The 14503-nt window shown below is 41.1% G+C and overlaps 1 protein-coding gene across 6 annotated transcripts in view; it reads left to right on the forward strand.

The window, feature by feature from the left end:
* The window catches only part of VIPAS39 (VPS33B interacting protein, apical-basolateral polarity regulator, spe-39 homolog), a 32074-nt gene that overhangs the window by 11448 nt on the left and 6123 nt on the right, over nt 1–14503 (forward strand). For all 6 annotated transcript variants that reach the window (XM_032287740.1, XM_032287743.1, XM_032287739.1 and 3 more), the window contains 9 exons: nt 3702–3794; nt 4884–4917; nt 5391–5493; nt 6967–6994; nt 10593–10666; nt 12534–12609; nt 13053–13187; nt 13977–14018; nt 14373–14462. In XM_032287740.1, coding sequence (XP_032143631.1) covers nt 3702–3794; nt 4884–4917; nt 5391–5493; nt 6967–6994; nt 10593–10666; nt 12534–12609; nt 13053–13187; nt 13977–14018; nt 14373–14462 — 675 coding nt within the window. The remainder of the gene's footprint in view (nt 1–3701; nt 3795–4883; nt 4918–5390; nt 5494–6966; nt 6995–10592; nt 10667–12533; nt 12610–13052; nt 13188–13976; nt 14019–14372; nt 14463–14503) is intronic.

Here is a 14503-nt window from a genome sequence, read left to right on the forward strand (position 1 = left end):
TGATAATTTTATAGCAGGATATGTCTGTAGTCATAGTTGCTTGAGAGGCTGAGATGGAAGGATTGCCTGAGCCCAGAAGGTGGGGGCTGCAATGAGCTGAGATTGCTCCACTCCATTTCAGCTTAGGCGACAGAGCGTAGACCCTGTCTCAAGAAGAAAATAAGAAAAAAGAAAATCAATGATCATATATGTATGGGCCTATTTCTGGACTTTTTATTCTAGTTCAGTGGGTTGTTTTTCTATCCTTAAGCTAATACTACAGTCTTGATTTTTGTATAAATCTTGAAATCAATGTACTTCAGCTTTGTTGAAGCTTTCAACCTTCAACTTTGTTCTTCTCTTCCAAAATTGTTTTGGCTATTCTAGATCCTTTATATTTTCATATAGATGTTAGTAGCAGCTTGGCAGTGTTTACAAAAGAGCTGCTGAGATTTTAATTGGGATTGCCCTAAGTGTGCAAATCAATTTTGGTAGAATTGGCAATGATCATAATAACTAATAGATCCAAATGGATCATAACACCAGGTGTGGTGGCACGTGTCTATAATCCCAGTACTCAGGAGGCTGAGGCAGGAAGATCAATTGAGCCCAGGAGGTTGAGGCTGCAGGGAGCTGTGATTGTACCACTGTACTCCAGCCTGGATGAGAGCGAGACCCTCTTTCTAAAAAAGAAGAGATGGGCCAGGCTCGGTGGCTCATGCCTGTAATCCCAGGATTTTGGGAGGCCAAGGTGGGCGGATCACAAGGTCAGGAGTTCGAGACCGGCCTGACCAACATGGTGAAACCGTGTCCCTACTAAAAATATAAAAATGAGCCAGGTGTGGTGGTATGTGCCTGCAATCCCAGCTACTCAGGAGGCTGAGGCATGAGAATCACTTGAATCCAGGAGGCGTAGGTTGCAGTGAGCCGAAATCGTGCCACTGCACTCTAGCCTGGGTGACCGAGTAAAACTCTGTCTCAAAAAAAAAAAAACAACAGATAAAAATGGATCATATTTCACAGGTTCTAAGGATTGGAAATGAAAAAATAAATAAAATGGATCATAGATCTAAATGTAAGTTGTAAGTTAAATGTTAAAACTGTAAAATTTCTAGAATAAAATATAAATGATAATATTTATGATCTTGGCTTAGGCAAAGATTTATTACCTAGGACACAAAAAGCATGAACCATAAAAGAAAAAAATTGGTAAAATAGACTTCATCAAAATTAAAACTTTTACTTTTTTAGAAACCACTGTTAAAACCATGAAGAGACCACTGTAGCTTAGAGAAAGTAGTTTCAAAACACAAAGACTTTTATCCAGAATGTATATAAAACTCTTTTTTGTTGTTGTTGAGATGGGAGTCTCCCTCTGTCACCCAGGCTGGATATAGTGGCGCCATCTCAGTTCACTGCAACCTTCGCCTCCCAGGTTCAAGTGAGTCTCCTGCCTCAGCCTCCTGACTAGCTGGGATTACAGGTGCCTGCCAACATACCTGGCTAATTTTTGTATTTTTAGTAGAGATGGGGTTTCACCATGTTGGCCAGGCTGGTCTCAAACTCCTGACCTCAGGTGATCTGCCTGCCTCGGCCCCCCAAAGTACTGGGATTACAGGAGTGAGCCACTGCACTTGGCCAGAATATATATAAAACTCCTGTTGAAACTGGCAATATAGCAAGACCACATCTCTACAAAATAAAAATTAGCCAGGTATGGTGGCACTCACTTGTGGTCCCAGCTACTTGGGAGGCTTGAGGTGGGAGGATTGCTTAAGCCAGGAAGCCGAGGCTGCACTGAGCCATGATCATGCTCCTACACTCCAGCCTGGGCAATACAGTGAGACCCTGTATTAAAAAAAAAAAAAAAAAGAAAAGAAAAACAAAAAAATAAAACTCTTATAGCCCAATGATAAGAAGATAGACAATCTGATAAAAAGTTGGCACAAGAGTTGGCCAGACATCATAAAAGAAAATACACGAATGGCCAATAGTAACTTGAAAAGATACTTAAAATTATATTTTTAAAGAAAATGTGAATTAAAACTATGAGATACCAATATACAGGCCAGGCGCTGTGGCTCATGCCTGTAATCCTAGCACTTCGGGAGGCTGAGGAGGGTGGATCACCTGAGGTCAGGAGTTCAAGACCAGCCTGGCCATCATGGTGAAACCCCATCTTAAAAAAAAAAAAAAAAAAAAAAAAAAAGAGATACCAATATACAGCCACTAAAATGGCTGGATTTAAAAGATTGATCATAGAAAGCATTGGGATGATGTGGAGTAACTGGACTCTCATTCACTGCTAGTGAGAATGTGAAATGGTAAAACTACTTCAGAAAATAGTCTGGCAGTTTCTTGTAAATATATACTTACCATATAACCCAGCAGTCTCACTCTTAGATATTTACAATCTAAGATAAATTAAAACAGACATCCATACTGACTTGTACACAAACATTTGTAGCAGTTTTACTCAAACAAGACTCAAAAGTGGGCCGGGTGCAGTAGCTCACACCTGTAATCCCAGCACTTTGGGAGGCTGAGGCAGGTGGGAGGTCAGGAATTCGAGACCAGCCTGGCCAAATCCCAGTTCTACTGAAAGTAAAAAAAAAAAAAAAATAGGCTTGGTGGTGCACACCTGTAATCCCACCTACTCAGGTGGCTGAGGGAAAATAATTGCTTGATCCTGGGAGGTAGAGGTTGCATTGAGCTGAGATTGTGCCGTTACACTCCAGCCTCGGCAACAGAGTGAGACTCCATCTCAGGAAGAAAAAACAAAAACAAAAAATCTCAAAAGTGAAAACCACACAAGTTACCATCAGCAGGTAAGTGTATAAACTGGTATACACATACAATAGAAAACAACTTGACAGTAAATAGGAAGAGGCTAATAGTCATTGTAACACGTAGATTCAGTATTGAATGGAAGAAGTTAGATATAGAAAAATACATATTGTATGATTTTTTTTTAGACAAAGTCTCATTCTCTTGCCCAGGCTGGAGTGCAATGGTATGATCTTGGCTTACTGCAACCTCCGCCTCCCAGGTTCAAGTGATTCTCCTGCTTCAGCCTCCCAAGTAGCTTGGACTACAGGTGCGTGCCACCATGCCCAGCTAATTTTTGTATTTTTAGTAGAGATGGGGTTTCACCATGTTGGTCAGGTTGGTCTTGAACTCCTGACCTCGTGATCTGCCCACCTCAACCTCCCAAAGTGCTGAGATTAAAGGCATGAGCCACCACACCTGGCTGTATGATTTTATTTTTATAAAATTTTAGAAAAGGCAAAACTAGTGACTGGTATTATTAATGTCAGAGTAGACAAGGAAACTTTTTGAGTGAGGGAAATGTTCTGTATTTTTGTTGTCAGAATACATCTTAGTGGTTTTTGGAGATATACATTTGTCAAAAATCACTGAACTTTATACTTAAATAGGGGAGGTTTTACTGTATGCAAATTATACCTAAAAAAAGGACGAGTGATCTTTGTTGGCTTTATCAAGACTTCAGGACATTAGTATCTTGTAGGACAGCGGGCTGAACTAGAGAGGGTGGTGGAAACCTACTGTTTTATAAGTGCTGGGGACCATAGTGTAAAAATAAAGAGACTCTCCGTGGGCACATTTCCTTTCATTATTGCTCGTTCTTCAGTATCCGGCAACAGAGAAATAAAGAAAACTGTCTTCTTCCTTATGTACTGATTTTAGTGTTATTCTGCCAGGTCTGCTCACTGGAGAGATTCCGCTCCTTACAGGACAAGCTACAACTCCTAGAAGAGGCAGTAAGCATGCATGATGGAAACGTCATTACTGCAGTGAGTTGTTGAATTGTTTATTGTTTTTACTACTTTCTGAAAATCCAATCAAATAGACTAACATTTTGTGTTAAATGTTAAGTAAAGATCCTGGATTCCCCTTGGAAGCGTAGGATTCTCAGTAATCTGTGCTCAGTAATCAGGGCTTAGCTGGTGTCACATGCATTAAGTGTGGAACCCTGTGGGTCATTTGCTTTAGAGACAGGGTCTTGCTCTGTCACCCAGGTTGAATCGCAGTGATGTGACCATGGCTCGCTGTAGCTTTAACCTCCTGAGCTCAAGTGATGCTCCCACCTCAGCTCCCCGAGTAGCATACCACTATGCCTGGCTAAATTTTTTTTTTTTTTTTTTTGAGATGGAGTCTCTCTCTGTCACCCCGGCTAGCATGCAGTGGCATAATCTCAGCTCACTGCAACCTCTGCCTCCCAGGTTTAAGCGATTCTCCTGCCTCAGCCTCCCGAGTAGCTGAGATCATAGGCATATGCCACCATGCCTGGCTAATTTTTGTATTTTGGTAGATACGGGGTTTCACCATGTTGGCCAGGCTGGTCTCAAACTCCTGACCTCAGGTGATCTGCCAGCCTCAGCCTCCTAAAGTGCTGGGATTACAGGTGTGAGTCATTGCACCTGGCCTTGCCTGGCTAATTTTTAAATTCTTTTGTAGAGACAGTTGATCTCAAACTGATCTCAAACTCCTGGGCTCAAATGATCCTCCTGCCTCCACCTCCCAAAGTGTTGGAATTGTGGGCATGAGCCCACCATGCCCAGCCTGTGTGAAACCCTTAATTGTAACCAAGACACAGAAGGTCGGCTACTGTGTGTTATAAAAAACAATCTGAGGGAGGAGAGATGTGAGCATATCTTCTTTCAGAGAGAGGTGTCTCTCAGCAGCATGGGCACGGGCGTGTGGACTCTCAAGACATAGCTCAGTTCCAGATATCCATTGCTTTTCCTTCCATCACATATAGAGCTGTTGGCTGTAACTGCAGGGATTCCTATTGAGTTGCTGGCCTTGTGTCTGTATGTCAGGTGCTCAGGGCAGGGCTCTGTGTGTAAAGTTTGCACATTCTTTGTTCTCTTTTCCTGTAGGTTCTGATTTTCCTCAAGAGGACACTGAGCAAAGGTGAGAATGGCTTCAGTCAGCAAGATCTCTGCCACATCTGAGGGGAGACTGGCATGTGCCTTTCATAACAGAATTCATCAGTCAAGTCTATTTCAGAGACAACGGGGGTGGCCTGAGACTTCAGAGCCCATATCACACCTCTGAGGGCATCCTTTAGGGTGATGACTGCATTAACCACAGAGCCCCCTCTATTTCTTGGACAGACAGATGGCTGTGTTGGTTTGAAGAAGTCAGAGTCCATGCTAAGTGCCTGCTGTTTGGGTTGGTGTGAAATGAAAAGCTGACTCAGTGGCTCTGAGCTGCCCAAGACCATAGAGTGTGTTCATGGTGAATTAAGACATAGGAGTAAACCATTCTTAGCTTTTGTTAGGCTTTCATGAGATAGTGTTTGGAATGTGTGAGTAGGGACTCCAGTTTCACCCTTGACTAATAGGTTTTAATCTTTCTCAACCTAACTCCTGCCTGTCTGCCAGAGATTCTCTTCCGAGAGCTGGAGGTGCGACAGATTGCCCTGAGACATCTTATCCACTTCCTTAAGGAAATAGGGGATCAAAAGCTGCTGTTAGACCTCTTCAGGTAAGAACTGATTGCCTAGTCTATAAAGTTTAGTAAGTACTTATTTCAGAGCACTCTGAAGGATCCAAAGGAATAGAAAACACCAACTGCCCTTTTCCTAGAAATACTTGGAAGACAAGCTGTTGAAGGGTGAGGAGATAACTAGCAGTACAGCAGAGCTTATGATAAGGTGCAAGGTTAAGAACCAGGCTGTGGAGTCACGCACAGTTGGATTGAATGCCATTATAGTTCTACCACATTGCTCATGGAGTGACCTTGGCCAAGTTACCAACCCTCTTCATGCAGTTTTCACATCTATCAAATGGAGATGATGACACCTACCCACAGGCTCATGATGAAGATGAAGAGCTAGTATGTGAACCAGCACTTAGCATAATACCTAGTTTGTAGTATTAATATTTATTAAGTGTTTTTCTCATAAAAGGCCTAGAATAAAGGTATCTGTTATTATTTGATTCTAAGTGATACCAGTGGGAAGTACAGTAGAAGAGAAGAAGAAGATATTTTCAGTTAGGATACCCAAGGGAAGCTTCATGGAAGTGATTAGGATTTGCATGGGCCTGTGAAACTAGGTAGGATTCTGATAGGGGAGAGGTATGCATGTCTGCTGGGGGTAAAGAGGGCTGAGGTCTTCTGTCACGTTTTTCTTGCCTAACTAATTCCAGTTAGTGGGGACTATTTCCCACCTTTGGATTAAAATGTGTGCATATGATGCCCTTTCTTCAGTGTCAGAGAAAGGGTTAGAACCTCTGTTTAGGCTAACATGTGACCCAAGATGACTCTGATTACCCAGTGACTCCAGCACAGCAATGAGCTCCCCAAAAGACTGAGGTGGGAAAAAGCAGGCTACCTGGTTAGGGTCAAGATTACAAGTGTTAGCCAGGAATTTGCAAAAGAAGACATGTCACGGAGGCTGGCTGCTGCTTTCCTCCCTCCTTCCCTCCCTTCCTCTTTCCAACCGACAAGGCTTTATCAGGCATCACCTCCATGTCAAAGTGGTGACGTTAATGTTGGTGGTCTGTTGAGAGTAAAAAGAATCAGAAGACAAAAGTCCTGGTACTGCAAGGTCTTACCAAAGCCTTTGGGGGCGACAAAACATTGTACTCTGTCCATTGAAAACAGTAAAGAACAATATAGAAAACCTATTTTCAAGGTTGTATTGACAGAGAATAGTGTTTTAATTTTAAAAACAACAGCAACAAGGTTTCTGTAGGCTAGAGTAGGTGGAGCCTCTGAACCTCTCTGTCAGACTGATAACAGAGTTATTAGTTCCTTGCAATACCTTCTTGTTCTTGCTTTTTTTTCAGCCAGAGGGACCAGGGGAACAATGACATCTGATCAACTATTTATCTTGTGTATAGGGGGAAATGAGTTTGAATTGTATTTCTCCTAGAGCAGGCACTCTATTTTGTGAGGTTATCCTGCCACACATCAATAGATACAAATGCCCTGCCCCCTTCTGCTTCTTCCCAGGTTCCTAGATAGAACAGAAGAGCTTGCGGTAAGTGTGGCCTTTTTTTCAGTTGGGGACCTGTTTAACAGAAATCTAGGCCGGGCATGGTGGCTCATGCCTGTAATCCCAGCACTTTGGGAGGCCGAGGTGGGTGGATCACCTGAGGTCAGGAGTTCAAGACCAGCCTGGCCCACATGGTGAAACTCTGTCTCTACTAAAAATACAAAAATTAGCCAGGCCTGGTGGCGCATGTCTGTAATCCCCTCTACTTGGGAGGCTGAGGGAGGAGAATCACTTGAACCTGGAGGAGTAGGTTGCAGTCAGTCACGATTGTACCATTGCGCTCCGGCCCGGGCAACAGAGCAATACTCTGTCAAAAAAAAACCAAAAACCAAAAAACAAAACACAGAAAACACAAATCTAAGCCAAATCCCAGCCTCCAAGATCCCAGACTGATTGAACTATTTCCTTTGATGTTGATTATATACAGATGTTGATTATATACAGAAGAGAGAGGCACCTAGGAAACCTGAAAACTTAATTGGAATGATGTATTTTCTTTTTATATGCTCTTTTGGTTGGACTAATGAATAAATTTAAAATAATAAATATGTGAACATTGGCCCGGTCAATTTGTAATTTGTTTTTTGGTTGTTTTCAGGTCCTGGTTGGTAGGAGTTTTGGGGTTTTGGCCTCTCACAAAGAAAATGTTCAAGGCTGAGAGGATAAGAAACCCAATATAGGTCAAGAAGGAAGATAGGTCAAATTGATGCTATACCCAGTGCACATTTTGGCTGAGAATTCAATGGCCAAGTGTTAAGACTGAATTTTGGCCGATCTTCAAAATCATAGAATGAACTCCTGGAATACAAGAATAAATCTGAAAGTTTACTAAAAACTCAATTGTATTATTACAACTTTGGCAATTTGTATAAAACAAAACAAAACAAACAAACAAAAAAACCCCCTTGTCATAATGCAGGAATAAGAATTTCTAGCCAGGCACAGTGGCGCATGCCTGTAATGCCAGCACTTGGGAGGCTGAGGTGGGAGGAACACTTCAGTCCAGGAATTGGAGACCAGCCTGGGCAACATAGTGAGACCCTATCTCTACAAAAAGTTTAAAAAATTAGCCAAGCATGGTGGCACATGCCTGTAGTCCCAGCTACCTGGGAAGCTGAGGTGGGAGGATCACTTGAGTCTGGGAGGTCATACCTGGGTGAACAATCCTTTATCTCAAAAAAAAAAGGAGAATTTCTCAGCATTGTTGATGGCAGGATTGCTTTTTTAATTATTGTACAACACATTTGTGATGATATCGATACACACTTTCAGTTGGCACATTTAATATTGTTAACCTTTGCACAGCATAATATAATTATATATATAATATGTATTATACTGAAAATGCTTTTCAGTAACATGGGTTTTGTTTTTTGTTTTTTGTTTTTTGTTTTTTTTGAGACAGGGTCTCACTGTCACCCAGGCTGGAGTACAGGGGTACGTGATCGTGATCATGTAGTTTACATACGGTTTACTGCAGACTTCCAACTTCTGGCTCAAGCCCCAGCCTCCCAAGTAGCTGGGACTACAGGTGCACGCTACGACTCCTGACTAATTCTTAAAAATCTTTTGTAGAGATGACGGTCTCACTTTGTTTGCCAGGCTGGTCTCGGACTCCTAGCCTCAAGCTATCCTCCCACCTCAGCCTCCCAAAGTGCTAGGATTACAGATGTGAGCCATCTCACCTGGCTCAGTAACATGTTTCCTGAAAGGAACTTGTACTTGATATTCAAAGCATGGGAGAATCTGAAATGTCTTTTTTCTTAATCAACTGAAAATGATTGGCAGCCTGTAGTAAACACTTGAAAAGCTGCTTGTTTACATTTTTAAATCTGTGTAAATTTAAAACCTAAGTATTTTTCTTCTTACAGCATTCTTATAAAGTTTTTTGTTTTGAATTTGATTAGTGAGAGTAAATGTTTTGGGTAACTCTTTTTTTTTTTTTTTTTTTTTTTGGGACGGGGTTTTACTCATGTTACCCAGGCTGGAGTGCAATGGCGCGATCTCGGCTCACCGCAACTTCCGCCTCCTGGGTTCAGACAATTCTCCTGCCTCAGCCTCCTGAGTAGCTGGGATTACAGGCACGCGCCACCATGCCCAGCTAATTTTTTGTAGTTTTAGTAGAGATGGGGTTTCACCATGTTGACCAGGATGGTCTCGATCTCTTGATCTCGTGATCCACCCGCCTCGGCCTCCCAAAGTGCTGGGATTACAGGCGTGAGCCACCGCGCCCGGCCGGGTAACTCATTTTTATCTAAAACTTTGTTTTCCTTATACTCATGTTTGAATTGAAGATGATATATCATGCATGTTGTTGTATATAAATTTGGATTTTTTAACCTCGTAAACTTTGGAAGTCGCAAAACTTTTAGTGTATCCTCATGGAATATGAAAGTTTCCCAAGTAGAATTTTTCTTGAAAGACTGAACTTTTCTTGAGGCTAAAATGGAATTGAGTAACAAAAAAATTAACTATAGCTCTTAAAGGTTACTTTCTTTAATATTAGCAATGATTTTTTGCCAAATATTTTATATGAAATATTTTACAAAGATTGGATTATGTTATGTAATTTCTGTTATTCTATCTTATTACATTTTTACATTTACATTTTTATATATATTTATGTTTATCATTTACATTTTTATATACATCTGTTGGGTCAATCTGTGAATATTTATGAACAGTGAGTCAGAATGACATGCCCTTCTTGTATTACTGATATTGTAATTTGTTGGATATTTACATGATCATACTACTATTGATCATGTACATAGTCAGGGATGCCAGAAATAACACTGAAGTAGGTATTTAGTTCTTTGACTTTTCAAAATCTAAAGCTAAAGCAAAATAGTCATTTTTGGTTAAATACTGAGGCTAAAATGAAACAAGGGTAAAGCTCGGTACTATGTCTACTTAGTGCTTCATTATAGATCAGCACTTGCTAAAAGAACTTTCTACAATGATGGAAATATTCCATATTTGGGCCAGTCACAGTGGCTCACATCTGTAATCCCAGCACTGTGGGAGGCCGAGGCGGGCAGATCACCTGAGGTCAGCCTGGCCAACATGAAGAAACCCTGCCTCTACTAAAAATACAAAAATTAGCTGGTTGTGGTGGTGTGCGCCCGTAATCCCAGCTACTGGGGAGGCTTGAGGCAAGAGAATCATACCCGGGAGGTGGAAGTTGCAGTGAGCTTACATCACACCATTGCACTCCAGCCTGGGCAACAGGAGTGAGACTCTATCTAAAAAAAAAACCCAAAATTCCATGTTTGTCCAGTATATCAGCCCCTAGTCACATGTAGCTATTGAGTTCTTAAAAAGTGGCTAGTGTTAACTTTAATTAATTTAAATTTTAAAAGCCAGTTGTAGCTAGTGGCTGCTGTATTATACAGTGCAGTTATAGATAAACCTAATGATTTTTAGTCACTCTTTGCCTAACCCCCCACCCACCCACCCCAATAACCATCTATACCCAGCTATGAAGAATTTATTTTTTTAAAGCATGGGAAGTTCAGTTATTCAGCTATCTCCCTCATCTGAGGAGACAAAATACCTCAAAACCTTTTTCTGCTTTTTGTAGCTATCTCATTATCGAGAGCATTTGAACATTCAGGACCCTGACAAACGAAAAGAATTTCTTAAGACCTGTATTGGGTAAGTATAGGGGAGAAATGATTTTAAGTATAAATACCTTTACACAGAAGGAATGAAGAAAATAAAAAAGGGTGGGATGGATAAGTAGGAAGGGACGGGCTAGCAATGAATCATGTCAGCATCATTAAAGGTCATCTCATGCAGTGGTTTTCACATACTAGTCCCCAACAGTTTCCACTGCTTGGTGGTAAACTGAGAAAAAAAAAAAAAAAGACAAATATAGAGAGTTTTTTTTTCTAAAGCTAAATTTATTTAATTTGAAAGATTATCTTTTATTGTAGGATTTTGTCCTTACTTTTCTTCCCTTATTTGGTAGTTAAATGAGTTGTACCATTTTTTATGACCTTAGGTAGTAAAAAGATAGCAATACTTTAGGGACTTGATGTATTTTTTTTTCAGTGTTACTGGTCCTTGAAACCCCGAAGTCCAAGAACCACTGATCCAGGGCAAGCTTTCATCCAGAATTTAAATTTTTACAGAACCCTGCCCCTCATATCGTATTCCTGTGACGGGGTGCCCGCTGCTGTTGAAACAGCTCAATTTGTTTTTGAACAACCTTCATTATTGGAAAGGGCTTCCTTATGTTAACTGAAACTTGCTTCCCTGTATCTTTCAAGACAGGTATAGAGGCTACCCAGTAGTCCTTGCTTCTTCAGGTTCAGTGCTCATGGTTGTTTCAACCATTCCTCATGTGACATGATTTCCTGGCTTCATATATAGACATTTGATTATATCAGTGAAATCCATTTAGTGTTACCAAATACTGAGATATGTTATATGACCTCTAGAAAACAAGGAGAAAAGTTAAAATAGTGAAGTAATTGGAATTTATAATATCTTTCTTTCTCTCTTCTAAAAATTCACTGTGGCTCAAACTTATCTAGAATACTGTAATTAAATCTCAGAATTCTTCCTGGAGGGAGTGGAGTATGGGGAATAATGCAGCACTTTCTTTTTTTTCTGTCACCAGACTGGAGTGCAGTGGTGCGATCTTGGCTCACTGCAATCTCCGCCTCCTGGGTTCAAGCAACTCTCCTGCCTCAGCCTCCCAAGTAGCTGAGATTACAGGTGGATGCCACCACACCCAGCTAAATTTTGTATTTAATATTTAATAGAGATGGGGTTTCACCATGTTGACCAGGATAGTCTTGATGTCCTGACCTTGTGATTTGCCTGCCTCAGCCTCCCAAAGTGCTGGGATTAGAGGTGTGAGCCACTGCGCCCGGCCCACACTTTCTAAAGGATAGGCCTGTGGACTGGACATTTAAAATCTGGCTTCTATTCCTGGCCTTCCCCATTGACTGAACACATGACTTTTTGGCAAGATGCTATCCCTCAGCATCTTCATGTATAAAAACGTAATGCATTGTTGAAGATGAGACCCTTGACCTTTGTGATATTTGCCAATCTATAAACCTACCACCATGCCATGTAATTTAATTTACCTTTTTTACTCTGCAGTAAAAAAGTGGCTAACAAATCTAAGTGTCCCCTTAGTAAAGTGAAGCACAAGCCACAGAATTTTACTGGGATGTGGATAATGGGCAGTTGCCTAGGCTCACTCATTAGCTTTGTGACTCATTCACCAAATATTCCAACTCCCCAAATCAGAAGATTCTAATTCATTTATCAGCAAAATTATGAGTGACTATAAGTATTTTTTGGACTTTCAAGATCCCTCTTGAATTGGGAAAACCTTTAATATGAAATTCACATGCTATGTCTTTCTTCCTTTAAGGGACTCTAAAGGTAAACTGAGATCAGACTTGTGAGACACCATGAGCCTCTTATGCTGGTGATTTGGTTTAGTTGGGTTTGTTTCCTTTTTTGAATAGAGAAAGGTACTAACCTTCTGGCACTCTACCAGTTTGCCATTTTCAGCAGAAGATTCTGCACACATACAGGACCATTACACGCTCCTGGAACGTCAGATCATTATTGAGGTTAGACTCCTCATCTCTACATCTTCTGCTTCAGTGCCCAGGCTCAGTGCCATTCAACATCTAGGAGATTTCTATGCTCTGCACGTGGGTCATTTGTTGGTTTCTGAAAGCCTTTCATTTTCTCCCTTTACACAATAGCCCCTTCCTCCATTGCTCTTATGATCCATTTTCCTCTTACCAGCTGTTAACCTGGAAGTATTTCTTCTTCATCTCAAATCTCCCATGTCATCACCAGTTTTGTTTGTTTCCATCCAACTTGGATCCATGATTATTTTTTGGATTTTAAACTACCCTGGGGATATCCTAGGCAATTTCTTTTTCTTCTCTTTGTTTCATTCGTAGGGTGGGAAACACACTGCTATAGTATTAAAAGATTTTTCTCCTGCCTCTACTCCATGGACGTTGTTTATGTGTTTGTTTTCACTTGGCTCACTCCACCACAGGCAAATGATCGCCATTTAGAATCAGCAGGACAGACTGAGATCTTCCGAAAGCACCCCCGCAAAGCTTCCATCCTCAACATGCCACTAGTGACAACACTTTTCTACTCCTGCTTCTATCACTACACGGAGGCTGAGGTACAGGCAAAATATGGAAGATTCCACAAACTCTCGTTGCACAAAAAGAACATAGTTTAAATCCAGTACTTTTATGTACTTTATTAATAACGGGTACCTACAGTTCTCAGAAATCTACCTGGAAGCTTTCCTGGCCCTCACCAGGGATAAGAGGGTTCATCTGGCCAGGAAGGAAAAGAGGTTATTAAGGTTTGTGGCTTCAAGTGAGCTGGCATGCTAGCAAAGCAAGTTCTGTCCCTGGTGCTGTTTACTGCAGAAGTTTCTGTTCAAAGGTCCACGATTTCAAATGGATTAGCATGGTGTGGAGAAGGGCAGCAGAGTGCAAGTAGCTGGGGATACTCCTTTTTATTTTTTTTATTTTTTTTTATTTTTAGTAGAGACAGGGTTTTACTCTGTTGGCCAGGCTGGTCGCAAACTCCTGACCTAGGGATCCACCCACCTCAGCCTCCCAAAGTGCTGGGATTATAGGTGTGAGCCACTGCGCTCAGCCACTCTTTTTGCTTTCTAATTTTTTCAAAGAAGTTTGGATTCCATGATCACAGGTAGACATTTTTCCCTTACTTGGATTAGCAGAAAATGGGAAAAAGCACCATACTTATTAATTCAGTTCCTGATAAGCCAGCATAATAGTGGTATCTGACTGTTCCCAATGGAGCTTTTTCATGAAATTAATTTCTGTGTTTAAATGGCAACAGAGTATGATGTAGAAGGTCTCTGTAGTGGGAAAGAGCTTGGGTGGTACATGGGAAAGTCAATATAACTAAAGTTCCTTTTTCACTTTCATCCTAGGGGACATTCAGCAGTCCTGTCAACCTGAAGAAGACATTTAAGGTAGATATAAATTGGTCAGTGTTTTGTGAAAGTAGTTATCAGGGTTACTACAAGGAGTGGATGTTGCTTTGTAACCCTGTACAGTAAGTCATTTGATATTCAAGGTTAAAGGTAGAAAGGAATGAGCCTGGGAAAGTGAGAGAAGACTGAATGGCCTATAGCAGTGTGGGGTTTGGGAATTAAGGAATTTTTGAACTGGGGAATTAAGGAATTTTTGATCTGAGAAGTTTATTGATTTTAAGGGGCAGAGTCAATATCAGGAAATATTTAATATCTGTCTTTTCTAAAATTCTCAAGCACCTCCAGTGATGCATTTCTACTTCCCCTTAATTTTTCTTGGTCTCTGCTTTCCAGATCCCAGACAAACAGTATGTGCTGACAGCCCTGGCTGCTCGTGCCAAGCTTCGAGCCTGGAATGATGTAGATGCCCTATTTACCACAAAGGTGTGTGCCCTGGAACTGTTTAGTGCAGCTGAGGCCTTGGG

This window comes from Sapajus apella, unplaced genomic scaffold (genome assembly GCF_009761245.1).
Source record: "Sapajus apella isolate SASKATOON/1434 unplaced genomic scaffold, GSC_monkey_1.0 scaffold20, whole genome shotgun sequence".
Classification (NCBI taxonomy): domain Eukaryota; kingdom Metazoa; phylum Chordata; class Mammalia; order Primates; family Cebidae; genus Sapajus; species Sapajus apella.